General features: G+C 49.4%; 1 protein-coding gene across 1 annotated transcript; it reads right to left on the reverse strand.

Moving 5' to 3' along the window:
* Nucleotides 1-757: 757 nt before the first annotated feature.
* Nucleotides 758-14,005, reverse strand: Cacng1 (calcium voltage-gated channel auxiliary subunit gamma 1). Its single transcript, XM_021178448.1, has 4 exons — nt 13,643-14,005; nt 3,328-3,402; nt 1,819-1,956; nt 758-1,409 (listed from the first exon to the last, which is right to left on the reverse strand). The coding sequence occupies exons 1-4, from the start codon at nt 13,872-13,874 to the stop codon at nt 1,183-1,185; spliced, it is 672 nt and encodes a 223-aa protein (XP_021034107.1). The 5' UTR covers nt 13,875-14,005; the 3' UTR covers nt 758-1,182.
* Nucleotides 14,006-16,239: the final 2,234 nt, after the last annotated feature.

A 16,239-nucleotide genomic window follows, 5' to 3' on the forward strand; every position in this document is an offset into this window, starting at 1 on the left:
TCCTTCTCCTTCTCCTTCTCCTTCTCCTTCTCCTTCTCCTTCTCCTTCTCCTTCTCCTTCTCCTTCTCCTTCTTCTCCTTCTCTTTCTCCTTCTCCTCCTCCTCCTCTTTCTCTTCCTCCCCCTCCTTATTCCCCTCCTCCTCCCCCTCTCCCTTCCTCCTCCCCTTCTTCTCCCTCTCCCTCTCCCTCCCCCTCTTCCCTCTCCTCCTCTCCCCTCCACCTCTTCTACTCAACAAGAATCTGGCACCAGAATCTGGGCGGAGACCATGGGGCTTCAGAGCTGAGAGGGGCTGGGTGACTCTAGAAATAACCCCTCCTATTTTTAACACCCTTGCCCAAGCCACAAGGTTTCTAGTTTCATTCCAAACAATTCCAGGGCTCAGACATTCAAGTTGGAATTCAGAACCTCTAAGCTAACCCTGCCTCTTCTCTAAAAGTCTTCAATACCCAGAACCACTGGGTTCTCAACCTTCCTAATGCTGTGACCCTTTAATACAGTTCCTCACATTGTGGTGACCCCCCCCCCCAGTCATAACACTACTTTCATTGCTACTTCATAACTGTAATTTTGCTACTGTTATGAATTATAATGTAACTCTCTGATATGCAAACCCTGTGAAAGGGGTCACAATGCACAGGTTGAAAACCACTACCCCAGAGGACACACCTTCCTTTCTTTCTCCAGGGTTTAGGGTGCTGGGCAGTTTATGGCCAGGAATACAGCAATTGCTGTGCAAGGCATATGGAAAAGAAAGAAAACTTTTCCTAGATCTTTTATTTCAAACCACAGATCCTATCCAGTCAAAAATGTTTCTTGGGAATCCTGGAAGCCAAGGAGGGATGTTCAGATCACAGAGGAGGGGTTCGTATCATGGCGGAGAAGAGTGGGGGAGGAGCTGACTTAGGACACCCGTGATGCTCAGAACCGCAGAATGAGAACAGGCTGTTCCTGGAAGCTTTCTAAAGATGACCAGACCAGATCAGGCATGGTGGGCAAGCCCAGAGGAGGGCCCTTTCATATACCTGCCGGCCTGCTGGCCTGCTTCCTCTGACCCTGGGCAGGTCTGCGTTTGTGTCCATGTGCACTGTTTGTAGAGGAGCTCAGAGGGAGAGACACATGATAGACAAGAGGTCAGGGCAGAGGTGAAACTCCTTCCTCATCTCGAAAGACTCTGGTTTGATCTAGTGCTCTGGCTCAGCGTCCATGCAGGATTCCCAGGGGTTCTGGGGCATCCGAGGCAGGGAGAAGAGCAGGAGGAACAGCCCACCGAGGAAGAGCAAGATGAACGCGGCACATGCACAGGCGAAAGACCACGAATAGTAGTACTCTATCCAGACCGTGTCCTCGCTGTCAATCATACGCTTCACCGACTGCCTCATGACCTCCACAGAGACGATGAGGCAAAGCCCTGGGGACAAAGCCAAGAGATCCAGTGACTGCTGGTGCTCCTGCTGCCACCTCAGTCCTCCCCCAACCTCTGTTCCCTGCCTCTGATCTGGCCCTGAGAGGGAACTGCCTCTAGACTGTTCTAAGCAGGAATCTACAAAAGTGATCCACGCCTACCACTTCCCAATGTGCAGTTCCCACCTCCTGCAGGAGGTTAGTCAGAGACCCGCCACATCTCCTTCCTTCTCTTGTTAATCACTGGGAAGGGTTGGTCAGTGTCCTTCCCAAGGGAAGTGTCACTGGGGGAAAAATGAACAAAGCAAGCTTTCTCCCTCCCAGCCTTCCTGGGGTCACCGGGGTTCTGACTGAATTTGTTCCTGTGTGGAACCTGAGTCCTCTTCCCACTCAGACACTGCCGGACCCCACGCTACCTGCGAAGGCATAAAACATGGATGCTGGCCTCAGCAGGTAATCACGCTTATTCCCGAAGGACAGAAATGCGCAGATGGAACCCACAATGATGAAGCCGAGGCTGAAGATGGCAATGGCTGCTGCTGAGATGCTGTACTCTGCAAAAGAGAGGGAGCCTCAGAGCGAGAGCCTCTCCAGGCACTTCCTACTGTCAGCGTTCTCAGTGAGGAGGTTCGAGGTTCTGGGCATCCAGGATTCCCATTTTACACCTGAGCGAGCGAGGCTTACTCGCTCAAAGTCTACATTCTAGGGCAGAGTGGGGCCAGGTGCTATCGATGAACTCATCCGTATCTTCCCTAGGCATTAAAGTGTAGGGTTCTCTGAAAAAAGGGCCTCAGGAGGAGGTGGGACACCACGTGGCTGGAGATGTTCTTAGAGCCAAAGGCCTCCTGAGTGACAGGCAGAGGAGGTACTGAGCTGTAGGTGGTCTGTCTCAGATTGACAAGGGGACTCTGGAAGATTGACAGTGTGTGGGTGTGGATGTGTGTGGGCTGCCTAAGAATCCATCAGAGTATGTGCCTCTGTGTCTGCATGTGAGAATTTGTATGAGTGTGTGTGTGTGTGTGAAAGAGAGAGAGAGAGAGAGAGAGAGAGAGAGAGAGAGAGAGAGAGAGAGAGAGAATCTGTCAGTATATGTGGGCACACTTGTATGTACCTCATATATGAAGATCTCTGTGTGTGTATGCGTGGTGTGTGTGTGTGTGTATGTGTGTATAAGTGTTCCCTTTATTAGGCTTTCAGTGTGTATACATTCTCCATGTGTGAGGGTCTGCTGGTGTATGCATGCATGCATGAGTGTTCCCTGCATTAAGACTCTTAGTGTGTATGTGTGCCCCATGTGTGAGGTTCTGTTGGCATGTGTATGCGTGCATACAAGTATGTGTGTTTCCTGCTTTGTGCATGAGGACCCGTCCTTGTGTGCATGTGCGGACGTGAGGGTCTGTAGCACATGCATGAGTGTGTCTGAGTCAGCTCTTACACGCTGTGGGGCGGCTCATTCCCCCAGAGGCCAGGCTGTACCTGCTAATGAGGTCTCAGAGTTCTATGGATGAAGGATGGGATTATCATGTTTCCTCAACTCAGGGAGCTATTAGTTAAGTGTGGCCAGGACTCCCACGTCCCCACAGAGGCTCTCACCCATCCATTCATCCACCCCAGAATCCTGCTCCAGCACTGTAGGTCCTGGAACCCTTCAAAGCTCCCTGCCCTGGACTCTGCTGGAATACGTTCCAGCTGCAACTTGCAGCCTTCTGGCAGGTCTTCTTCACCCACCGTCCCTAACACCAACAAATGTGTTCTGCAACCTGGGCCGGGAACCGCCCCTTGTGTGTAGGGATGTGACAGGGCACAGCCTTCAGCTACTTCTCATCCTGAGCAGGAGTCAGCAGGTTTCTGCCAAGTGACTCCCAGCGGCTCAGCAGCCTGTGACAGAAATTGCTTCCCACCGCCCCTGCTTCCAAGGGCCTCACCCTTCTGAGTGGTGAATTCAAAGATTTCCGAGCTCTCTCCTGGGTTGAAGTGCCTGAAGTAGGAGCAGTTCTTTTCTGTAAAGGAACAGACAGTCTGTGAGCCGGTAGAAAGGGCAGGTGTTTCGCCACAGGGCACAGAGGGGCCCTCTGGCTCTGGCTACCTGTTTCCGCCCACATTCTGAATCTGGGCCAAACAGTTCCCTGACTTTTAGCACAGCATTTCAGCAGATAAGGAAAGCCTCGAAAAAGAGGCTGAGATGGCCTCAGGGAGTAAAGGGTGATGGAATCTCAGGGCAGACGGTGTGCAAACCCTGAGCCCATTAGGCAGTTAGGGTAACTGAGACCCGGGCTCATGTTGTTCCCAAAGTAGGGGGCATGCATGCTTAGCAATTAACCAGTGATCTCTGCACATGCATCCATCTCCCAGGCAATGTCTAGAGGCCAAGGATTGTACCAAAAGCCCTCAGCTCACAAGCCACAAGCCACAGCAGAGTTATCCAGTACGAAATATTAACAGTGATGAGGAAAGACCTTGATCAAACCAGACCTGGAACCCAGGTCCATTCACAGTGGGACCCAGGGAACAGCATTTTTCAAAAGATTTCCAGGGCCTAGGGAGATGGCTCTGCTGTTGAAGTGTTTGCTACAGAGCATGGGGGTTCCCTGCAACTGTGTAAAAAGCTGGGGTCAGTGACGGGTGTCTGTAGTCCTGGCACTGGCAGGGAGGTAGAGTCCTAGAACTCATGGACCAGCAGACTGGCCAGTTGCCAGGCTCCAGGTCAGTGAGAGACCCAGTCTCAGAAAACAAAGCAGAGAGCAATGGAGGAAGATACCGGATGTGAGCTTCTGGTCTCCATATGCATATCTACACAGGTCCATATGAACATCACACGTGTACATACACACACACACACACACACACACACACACACACACGAGAGAGAGAGAGAGAGAGAGAGAGAGAGAGAGAGAGAGAGAGAGAGAGAGAGAGAGAGAGAGAGAGAAACAGTTTCTAGAAGATTGATGCTTATCCAGGTTGGCAACCCAACTTTGCCCCACAAAGGGCTCTTCTGTTTGCTGCTGCTTCAGCCCCTCGGCACCTGAATCACATGGGCCTCAGACAAAATCTTCCCCAGCAAGCTTCTTGGCCACTGAGCATTGTCATGGCAACTATAGATGACCTGTGGATAGTTAGACTTGAGACCTGGGTGTTACGGGGCAGCAGGAGAGGGGCCGAGAGGAAATATAACCTTGATGACCTTATACCTAATTCCACTTCCAGCTTTTCCTTTCTTTAGTGCCTCTCTCTCTCTCTCCTTTTTTGAGACAGGGTTTCTCTGTGTAGCCCTGGATGTTCTGAAAGTCAGTCTGAAGACCAGACTGGCCTCAAACTCAGAGAACCACCTGCCTCTGCCTCCTGGGTGCTAGGATTAAAGGCGTGCGCTACCCCTGCCCTGCCCTGCCCTTAGTCTCTTTTACAACTAGATATGACACCAAAGTATAGTTGTAATCCTTGTGGAAGACATTCAATATTCTTTATCCATGAATTACTGAATTAAGAACTAGAAGAATGGGTTATTTTTAATTCTCTCTCTCTCGTTCTCCCTGTTTGTTTTTTGTTTTTGTTTTTTGTTTATTTGTTTGTTTGTTTGTATTTTGGAGACAGGGTCCCACGTAGCCCAGGATGGCCTTGAATTCACTGTATATCCAACCATAGCCAATGATAATCTTGGAATTCTGATTCACCTACCTCTACCACCCAAGTACTGGGACTATAAGTTCTTGCCATTGCTTCTGACTTAGATGGTCTGGGGATGGAGCCTCAGGCTCTGTACACGCTCTCCCAAGTGAACTATACCTTGCACCCTATTTTCTGCTTCCTAAGAAAACTAAATTAGGTTGCTTTTTATTTATGTGAGGTTCTGCCTTGGTGTCTTTCCTGTGTTTCTGTTTCACTTAGTATAAAAGACTTAGTTTCAATGGCATTGAGTGTCAGCTGAATGTTCATTCCAAAAGGACTGGTGGTGCCCTGTTTCTTTTAGATATGTGCCCGGGGCTGCCACCATTATGTGTTTGAACAGGATGAAGGTTCCTTCTATCTGACCGTATCATGTCACTGCTCCTTAATCCTGTTCCTTCCCACGCCTCCAAAGTTCAATTGCCGCTTCTCCTAGGGTGGAGGACGCAGTTGCCTGGAGATGGGATCTGGCCTAGCAGCAGTGACTGTTCCCGGCAGCCAGCTGCCTTTTCCCAAGCGTCTATATTTAAATAGCTTTTCCTTTGAGCCAAGTTACCTGGGGTGTCTGGCGAGCGGTTGTGATGTCAGACTTAACACTGCTCCTTTCTTTCAGCGTCCACGGCTATTTTAAAGCACAATGTAACCCTCTTATATTTATGAGAACCCATTGCTGTAGATCCTCTTGAATCAATGCCTCAGAACGGCTCACGCTCTGTGACACGTCTCCCCGGGGTCTCCCTCCGGACAAAGGAACATTTCTGTCTCGTTCTTTAAGGGCCAATTTCAGTTGCCATTGAAAAACCCTCCAAGAAGAATTGACTGGACTCAAGTGTATTTCACGGTCAGCCGCTCGCCCAGCTACTCACTCCCTATGAGTTAAGAGCTTTCAGAGGGAGGGCTGTGGGGTTCAGGTAGCCTTGAGACTCTGGTGACCCCAGATAGTTGACCCTTGTGGGCTGCAGAGGTGACACCTGTGTAGCATGTTGGGGACACAGCCACCGCCAGATAAATGCCAGGCTTCACTCAGGGCTGACAACAGTATACAGACGCATTCTGGATATCAGGGCAGAGATGTCTGCGCCTGGGTGCAATGGAGTAGGTTGTATTCCTATGGGGATCAGGCAGGTGGCCCTGGGGGGCACTTTCCCTTGGGTAGCACATATAATGTCTCTTTCTTTAGTAAACAGCTTCAACTGTGGGTGATGATAAGGTGTGTTAGGAATGCTGGAGGCCTCAGTTTCTCTCCAGTATGCTCAGCTCTGGTCCAGAGGATAGGCAGGCTGACCTGCTTTCTCTCTTGGGTTTGTCACAGGAAGAAGGCCCCCATATTCTTGGCTTTCAACCTGTGAGAACTATATCCCCTCCCAGTCCGTGTCTGCCTGACAGAGACCACGAGCCCTTTCACAATTCCCATTGGTCCCAAAGATCGAGCAGTCACATCAGACCAACTAAGCTAGCATCTTTAGCAGAGGGCAGAGGGTCTCACCTGGTGGGCATATTTCATGTGACTTAGTTTTCTCCATATTTATCCTTTTGAAGGATGGTAGTATTTGGGGCAACTGAGCATCAAGGAAAGTCTAAAGCAGATGGCTCAGTCAATGAAGAACTTCCCATGCAAGTCTGAGGACCCGCAAATTCTCAGAACCTCCGGGAGGTGGGATAGTGGTGGCCTGCACTTGTGATCTCAGGCTGGCACAACAGAGACAAGCAGGTCCCTGGGGATGTGGTCAGCCAGCCTAACCAAATCAGTGGGCTCCAGGCTCTGTGGGAGACCCTGCCTCAAACACTGAGGTGAGGAATAACTGAGGCACTTCAGGTAGATGTTTGTCTTTCATGTAAATCTGCACATATGTGTGAGCATACCTACACACACCTACACACCTATACACCTACACACCCCCCCCCCACACACACCCCTCATCTGAAGCAGGCCCTGAGTGGGCCACTTTGTCACAGGTAAAGTTGGAGAGGTGAGGCTTGAGGTGATCTTGTGCATGCTTGCAGATGTTGAACCCTCCTGCTTGTGCCTCTCTGATGCCATTTCTTGTCTCCAATACTAGGTATAACACCCTTGCATAGATTTGGGGGCTCTCAGTCTGCTCTGGTGCCCTCTGTTCCTCCACGGTACTGACGCCAACAGTGCTTTAGAGCAAGTAAGCAGAGGTCCCCGTGCCAAACAGATCAAGGACTGTAATTAGAGTCTTCGAGGTTACTGTCAGCCATCTCTTTTGTCACTGAAACTGGCTTATAATGATTCCAAGGTTCTTTCTACAAGATGCAGTGATGTAGGAATGTGAACGGAGCTACTCCTTATACACAGCCACATGTGGCGGTGCGCACTTTTATCCTGGCACATGGGAGGCAGAGGCAGGCAGATCTCTGTGAGTTCCAGGCCAGCCAGGATTACATAGTGAACCCCTGTCTCAAAAGGAAACAAAACAAAAACAGTGAGCCCAGTTCAGACTTTCCTAGAGACTGGGGCAGGGGGAATGGCTGACTAACCCCACAGTATGGCTCAGTCACCAGCTGTGCAGAATCCTGGGTGGCATTCTCAGAGAACCAGAGTAGCAGGCATATGGAATTCCAAGGTGAAGCTGAGGTGACAGGATATCTCTGAGTTACTACTGAGAAGTTCCCCAGGGTAGCAGGTACCCGGTAGTGCAGAGTTAATATATGGAACACAACTTGATATGTATAACCCTTCAGGAACTATTGGGTTAGAGCTGGGGAGAAAGTCTCACATAGGATGCTCATATATGCTTTTGGTAAGCTTATAAAGATGCCGTGTGCTCTCTTAACCACTGCTGAAGAATTCCTAAGATTCCTAAGCTGGGGGTATTCCAAGGCCTTCGGCAGAGCCTCATAGTGTTGTTCTTCTGGGGGGGGGGATTGTAGTTAAAGCTCCAGCCTTCAACATGAGATCACGTGGGTCGGAAAGGGTGCCTCAGCATGAGTTCATGTGGGTAGAAGAGGGAGCCCTAGAGATTCCCAGGCTCAGTGACATCATGTTCTTACACCCACAATCCTTGCACTGAGGAGAGATGTGGGTGTAGAGAAATGGGATGCTGGGGTTGCCCTAGAGAGGCAGAACCTGAAAGAAACAAGGGCAGCCAGAATGCTTCTCCTGGGGTTTACTGGCTGACATACAGTCTCCCCTATAAACTGGGGAAGCCCCTCCTCCCACTCAGGGGACCTTGGAACTGAGCTTAGGTGTTGATCTTGGACAGAGAGGTCCTTCTATGGCTCTTGGTGGACAGTGGAAGATTTACACGAGGCAGCTGCTTTCCATCCAGCGAGAATGGTGGAGCGGGTTCTAGTGAAACCACCTTGTATGAGCTCTTGGTCTGGCTGCCTCAGTCTATGTCATGTCCTATGTGGGGCTCCTTGTGGCCCCTTGAGTTACCACACTTTAGGGACATAATGCATCAGAAGTTACGGGAAGCTCTGGAGAACAAGGAGCCTCAGGAGTTAAGACATGTGTATTGAGCCTCTCTTTGTTAGGTAGTTAGCCCAGGGCAAGGCCATGCTTGCCTTCAGTGTTCTTTGGTGGTCTGTATGATGCAGTAACTGAGTCATCTCTCCAGCCTCAGGGAAAAGTTCTTGATCAATGGTGGACGTTGCAGGGCCCAGACTACTGAGGGTGGTACCACCCCTGGGCATGTGGTCCTGGGTAGTACGAGAAAGCAAGCTGAGGAAGCCATGGGAAGCAAGTCAGCAGACAAACAAATGCTTAGGATCAGATTCCTGTTCTCTAACTACCTAACCTCAGTTAAATTATTCACATTTTCTTAGCATCGCGTCCATCGTCTGTGACGTGGGATAACGTCACCGCCTTCATCTGTGACCTGGGATGATGATGTATTATATATATGTCTCCTGCAGCTTTCTGTGAGATTGGATGAGTTGGTATGGTTGTGTATTGCTTAGCAGTGTGGATAGTTCTGAGCAATGCCCCGTTAGGCAATTTTGTCATTGTGTAAACATTATGTCGCGTGCATACACAAACTGGGATAACTATGACATCACTAGGTGGCATAATACCATGAGGCGATTCTTTTATTACATGTGGTCCATCACTGACCCAAATACTGATATGTGGTAAGCAGCTGCATATGTGTGGACTCCTGTTACCGCCAGGCTTCCATGGATTATCTTATCAAGAATCTCATGTCTGTGATAAGTGACTGTGCTGGTTGGTTTTTGTCAACTTGACACAAATTAGGGTCACCTGGAAAGGGAATTTCGATTGAGAAATTGCCTCCATCAGAATGGCCTATTCATATGTATGTGGGGGCAGCTTCATTTAAAATATGCATTTCATAATGTATATGTACATGAGTGCATATATGCACAGCATGCACATTCAATGCCAGAAGAGGTCAGGAGAGGGCATCAGATCCTCTGACAGCATAGCTACAGACAGTTGTGAGCCACCAGCTGAATGCTGGCAACCAAACTTGGGTCCTCTGCTAGAGCAGTATGTGCTCTTAACCACTGAACCATCTCTCTGGCCTCAGGAACGTCTTCTTGATTAGTGGTGGATATTGCAGGGCCCATCCACTGTGGGGTGGTACCACCCCTGGGCATGTAGTCCTATGTTGTATAAGGAAGCAAGCTGGGTAAGCTATGCAAAGCAAGCTAGCAAGCAGTGTTCTACTCCTCTGTGGCCTCCGTTCAGTTCTTGCTTCTGTGTTGCTGTCTTGAGTTCCTGCCCTGGCTTCCCTCCTTAGTGGACTGTGACCAGTAAGCTGAAAGAAACCCTTTCCTCCCCAAGTTGTTTCTAGCCAGTGTTTTATCCTAGCAACAGAGAAGCAACCCAGGACAGTTGCTAATCTTAGTTTCATTTCCTGTTGCTGTAATAATTGCAGGTTCATAGCAGGAAAGTTGAAGGAGCAGGAATTTGAAACAGCAGGTCACATCCAAAGCCAAGAGCTGAGAGCCACAAAGTAATGTATCTTTCATAAGCACACCAGAGACCAACATAGATAGCTCCTCACTGAAACATTCTGGCAATTCTAAATTGCACCAAGTTGACAAATAAGTCACCAGAATTGTGCATGCTTTCTGCTTTGAGCATTTTCTGCGTCTTTAACCAATTTGGATGTGATGTATGGAGGTATGGATTTATTTAAATTTACACTACCCAGAATTCATTTGTAGGTTCATGCTTTTCATCCAGTCTGAGATGCGTTTAGCTATTATCCCTCTCCTCTTTCTCTTCTTCTGGAGACTCCCATGATATATATGATGGTGTCTCACACATGTCTGAGACATTGCCCCTTTCCCTGCGGAACCTTAGTGGACATTTTTTAAAGGTCATAGACTTTCCATTTGTCTGCTCAGTTCTGAACTGAATCCCTCTGCTGAACTTTCCACTTTAATTATTGCTTTTTACAATTCTATTTGATGCTTTAAGATTATTTTCTTTCTCTTGATTGGTATCTATTTTATGAGGCAGCTGCCCCCTTGTTTATTCTCGAGATACGGTTTCTGGCTGATTTAAAGTGTCCGTTTAGCTAGGGCTAGTGAGGTGGCTCAGTAGATCAAGTGCTGGCCACCTGACTTGAGTGTGGGCTTCCAGAACCCACACGGTGGAAGGAGATAACTGACTCACGTCATCCGCTGACATTCCTCCAGAAACAAATGAACACCCAGATAAACAAATGTAAAAAAGTCTCTGTCCGCATCTAGACATCCTAAAGGCTCGTTCAAGTTCACTCTAGTTTCTGGCTCTTCTCTTCATGCACCACCCAATTCATCTTAGGTCTTCACATGGCTTGTTTTCTGTTTTGTTTTTGTTTGCTTGCTTTCAAGGGAGGGTCTCACCATGTAGCCTTGACTGTCCTGAAATTCCCTATGTAGTCCAGGCTGGCCTCAAAGACACAAATATCCACCTGCCTCTACCTCACCAGTGCTGGGATCAAAGATGGATACTGCCATGCCCTTCTTAATGGCTTGTATTTGTTAAACATACACACAACATGGCAGCTCGGGAAGTCTGCTTCTCCTTCTTGATGCTTGTTTCTGTTGCTGTGTTGGAGCTAATTTCGAGATGTCTATATTCTTGAGCATGAAACCTCTGCTCTAGTAACTTGGCCATCAGTTGACAGAGGTGTTCTAACATGTATGGAACCTATTGATCTCCCAGTCACAGCTTTGTAGTTGAGGACTTTTGCAAGATGAAAAAAAAATCTGCCTAATGGCAGTGTTTTGGAGAGGGACTTTGCAACCTGTTCTGTTTCCTCTAGTGTCTGCCAGACTGCTCTTGGCTTTGTCTTGTTTTACTAAGATAATAGTAGTTTTCACGGAGGAAATTAAAGCACCTTAAATTTGACTTTCTCCCAACTTGCCTGCTTTTCTTGAATAAGCACTTGCCAGGTTGTTCTAAGATTTTGATTAATTTCCAGAATTCTGAAAATAAAGAATCTGTTTCTTTCTCCCTGAATTCTCATCGATGTCGATGAGGGAGAAGATTCAGTGGGAGGAGGGGTGGTGGAGGGGGTGGCGCGGGGGGTGGGTAATTTCTCCCTCATCTTTTTTTTTTTTTTTGGTATTACCCAAAGTTAATATACACAAAGCCCTCATAGCACAGAGCCCTATGCGGACATGCTGTGACTACAATTGTTAGTAAATAATAGCACACTGTATGAGCCCTCTTACAGAAAAGACAGGTCCCAGGGAACACAGAAAAGGTAGATATGGAAGGAAATTGATGCCCGTTGGCTTTGGAAGACAACTGGGGAAGGAGAGGGTGAGTGTCACAAGTGTGGGCAGTGTGATTCACAGCTGGTGAGGGCAAGAAGGCAGACAAACAGACTCTGCTTAGGCTCAAGGGCAAGCCTTGCCTGTTGGTCCCCTGAGATCGGTGTTCTCGCCAGCCTGTCTCTCTCTGTGTAGACATGCCTCATCTGCTCTGACTTTAAAAGGCACATGGCTCAAAGGACAGGTGGACAGAACTGTAATGTCCCTTCTCACGCACGATCCCAGAGAAGCTGCCTCGCCCTGTTCTGCCCTGCCCAGGGAGTTGGCTGGATGATGCATCTGTTTACGAGTGTGTAGAGTGGCCAAGGGCTGTGGGCATCAGGTTATATGATATCCTTCAAGCACATGCTCACACCACTCAATGCCCTCCATGCTGAGACTCTGTGTTTCCAAGACTGCTTACAAATCTCTGGATCCCCAGCAGTGATGAGTGACGCCTGGGTGTCCTGAAGCAAGAACTAAGAAAGAGGAGGAAGGAGACGGATGGGAGGGCCTGCTCTGCACTCCACATGCAGACTGCTGGGTCTTTAAGAATCAGGACTGAGTGCTTGACCCACAAGCGTTAGGCAGGGGGACAGAAGGCATCGTTCTCTATGTCAGGATGGAGGCCACACATGCTGTGACCCACTGAGGCCTGAGTTCCACCCTCCAGCATTGCATAAACTGTCTAGATGCATAGCTAGTTGGAGACCCTGTCTCAAAACAAGAAAAGGTCCTTTAAGAGGGCAATGGATAGCTGTGGCTCACGCCTGGGCCTCTTTTCTCTCTGGCATGTTCTTTTCTACCATGCATACTTCGCTTGCTCTGAATCCCAGGGGCTCTATACTGGCAGAATAGAGATGATGTATCACACTAACACCCAAGCTCTTAGGCAAGGACCTGCCTGCAAGGTATGGGTAGGGATTGGAAGAACACCTTTCAGCCACTATAGAAGGAGACGTGGAGAATCTGAGTGATGTAAACTAGGGAAGAAAACATAGTAGGACCACGGGCTTAACAAAGCATTTATACACTACCTTCTGCTTTATAGCCATGTGGCAGCTTTGACCCACCCCAACCCCCAAGGAGTCCATGCTTGGTCCATGCTCTGCCTTCACCAACTTGACATTCTCAGTACTTAAGAACCAGGAACTTGGGATTTTCTTCTTACACAGCCTGACAAACTAGGTAGGAAGAATCTTGCCTATACGTTTGCCTAGAGCAATGGCCTCAGCCTCCCTAATGTCAAGGCCCTTTAATACAGTTCCTTGCGTTATGGTGACCCCCAACTATAGACTTATTTTGCTGTTACTTCATAACTGTAATCTCACTGCTGTTATGAATCATGTAAATATCTGATAGGCAGGGTAACTGATATGAGAGCCCCAAGAGGTTGTGACCCACAGGCTGAGAACTGCTGTCATAGAGGCTAAGGAAGGAGCTGGTCTGTCCCGTAGTTTCCTCTAGCCTGAGATCTTCAGGTTACTAGCCTGTCTGTGTAGGGAGAGAACGGACCTAAGACAACACTGAATATTTCTGAGTGTCTGCTGTTGGGGCCAGAAGTCCCTGGTCTGGTAGACCAGAAGTTTCTGGAGTCTCTTAACTTACTGGTCCAGCAACCTGCACTGGATGAAGAACATAGGCCTTACAAGATGGAGCTGGAGACAAATGCCCTAGTTTTCTACCTTAGCTCTGGCCATACACAGTACCTCAGCCTGTTTCCATCTTGATCCTTTGCAGAAAAGCCTGCCAACAACTCTGCTCCCACAGGTAACTTATCTTGGAGTCTTGGAAGGACAAGAAACGGAAAGAAGTAGAGAAAAATGGAACCCTTACCCCCTGATGGTGTGACATGCTCACAACTCTTGTCTCTGTTGTGCACGGCAACCCGAGCGGTGCAGATCCTCCAGAGGCCAAAGTGGGCTGCCTCGCACGTCTCATTGTGGTGCTCCAGGTGTGGACTCAGCACGGCCCAGTGGTCAGTCACCACGGCCACCATGGCGAGCACCCCGCCCACCAGGATGAAGAAGAGGGTCACACGAACCTTCGCTGTTTTGGTCTGTGACATGGCGGTGGTTGAGGTGTGGGTGCTCTGGGCAGGGGGCAGCAGCAGTGTCTCCCAGGCAGCTAGCTAGATGGTGGCAGTGGCTACGGAGCTGGGAGTGGAAGCTAAGTTTAGTGTGTCTGGCTGAGCCAGAGTGGGCTGGCCTTGGGGCTGAGAGACACTGGGCAGTCAGAGCAGCTGCTCAGGCGTGTCATGGGCCTGAGGAAGACTTCTATTAATGCTTGTCACTAGGCGTGGCACTGAGGATTCCTTCCACTCAGGTTTCAGGGCTTTTTTCCCATCTGGGGGCTAGAAATACCCCCCATCCTGTCCCGGAGGAGGGGGAGAGAGAGAGTGGATACGGATAGTGGTGGGTATCCGATGTTCGAGAACGCCAAGCTCTTGATAGTGGCCTGAGAGATCTACAGAGTAGACTTAAGATGTGTGTGTGTGTGTGTGTGTGTGTATGTGTGGTGTGAGCAGTGGTCAACAGGCTCATTAGCTGTGAGGGTGTTCAGAACCAAAAGGGGAACCCCAAGAGTTCTTGACGGCACAACTTTCCCGTCTCACCCTGCCAAGGCAGCTACGAACACCAGTGTTTGTGAGGACCTCAGGAGACTGTCTGCAGGAGAGCAGAAGGAACTTCCACGGAGCCCACCTCCCAAGCAAGCTCTTTAGTGACAAATCCTACCTCATCCCCTGGGTCCCAGGAACATTCTATCTGGTTCCCAGGCCTGAGCCTAGCTTGACAGGTCACGTGTTTTACTATTGTCGTCTATCTGCGACTGGGCCCAGAAGAGCAGCTCTGCCCCTGAGGTTCACGAGCCCTTGTGCTTTTCAGATGGTTGTGAAGAGCTCTCTGCAGCACCCAGAGCAGCCTCGAGGGTCATGAGGCCAGGAACTGGACTGGACTGGAGCTGTTGTTTTGCACTGTGTTCAGAGACAGGCAATAAAGAGTTTCCATTCTGTTCCCCCCTCACCTCTCATGTAGCCTCTCATGTAGCCCAGGCTGGCCCCACACTTGCTATGTAGCCAAGGAATCCTCCAAATTCTCATCCTCTCTGCCTCTACCTCCCAAGTAGATTACTTTGATGTGCCACCATGCCCAGTTCATGAGGTGCTGGGGCTCGAACCAGGGCCTTGTGCATGCCCGGCAAGCAGGCTATCAATTGGGTTATGTCTCGGGACCATTTCATTTTCAACAGGGGTAGAAAGAGGTTGATTCATAGGTGACCCATAAGAAGCAAACAAGATGCAGATAGAGTGGGGGACTTGGGAAGGTTCGGGACCCCTGTCCGATGGCCTTGTGTTTCCTAGCCCAGCTCCCGAGGTTCTGCCATCTGTCACTGTCTCAGCTCAGCAGGTGGCCCTTTTTGGGTAAATCCACAAGGTTGACTGGAACTAGAACCCAACTAGAGCTGGGCAGGGCGTTGCACCTCCAAAATCCCCGCCTCAGGTTTATGATGGGAAGGCTCTCGCCAGGTGTAAGGAGCGTTCAGATGCTAAAAATCACTCAGTGCTGACCCCATGAGAATAGATACTGTAGCTTCTCCTCAGGGAGTGCTTGTTGTCTTGGTGACCGTCTGCTGGAGACCTGCCTTCTGATGGGTTGGTACGAGTGTGGGAGGTGCGGCTGGCGGAGGTCACTAGAGGAGGGCTCTAGAGAGCTATGGTGAGAAGCTATGGAGGTTCAGCCTGCTTTCGGAGAGTCCTCTGGCTTCTGATAAACTAAGATGTCATGCCACAAAGGCTCTTGTTGCCTCCACTAAGCCCCGGCCGACATGCCGTCCTCACCATGGTGGACTGAGCTCTCTCAACTGTGAGCCAAGGAAATCCTTCTCCCCTTAATTCACTCCCGACAGCAAAAGCAGGCTGTCAAGTGAATCTTCGCACTAACCCACGGGGTGAGCACAACTGTCACTCCCACTTTATAGATAAGGACACTCAGACTCTGACACAAGGTATCATTTGTTCATACCACAGGGAAATGGGGGAGCCAAGTGTCATAATTTCATACCCTGAACTCTGAGCCAATGACTGGAACTAGGAGAAACTTTTTAATTAAAGAGTCCTGGAGCAGATGGGGGAATCTGTAGCCGAGATAAGCACTGAGCAGAGATGATCAGAATAAGCTATGGGAGGTAAATTGAGACCTGCCACCTGCATGCAGGAGCTTGTGTTAGTGTGATTCCATCAGAACTGTCACTTTTCCATGAGAGCCTAGTCCCCGGGCATAATCTCCCAAGAACTCCTCTACAAACCTCTCCGTCTCTGCTGCTTCTCCTCCCTGTCCTCACCTCTGTATTCTCCACCGGACATCGAGTGTGGCTGACCCACGGCCGAACGCTTTGCTGACAGACACCTGCTGTTCCTGCTCAGCTCAGAGAAA

This window comes from Mus caroli, chromosome 11 (genome assembly GCF_900094665.2).
Source record: "Mus caroli chromosome 11, CAROLI_EIJ_v1.1, whole genome shotgun sequence".
Classification (NCBI taxonomy): Eukaryota; Metazoa; Chordata; class Mammalia; order Rodentia; family Muridae; genus Mus; species Mus caroli.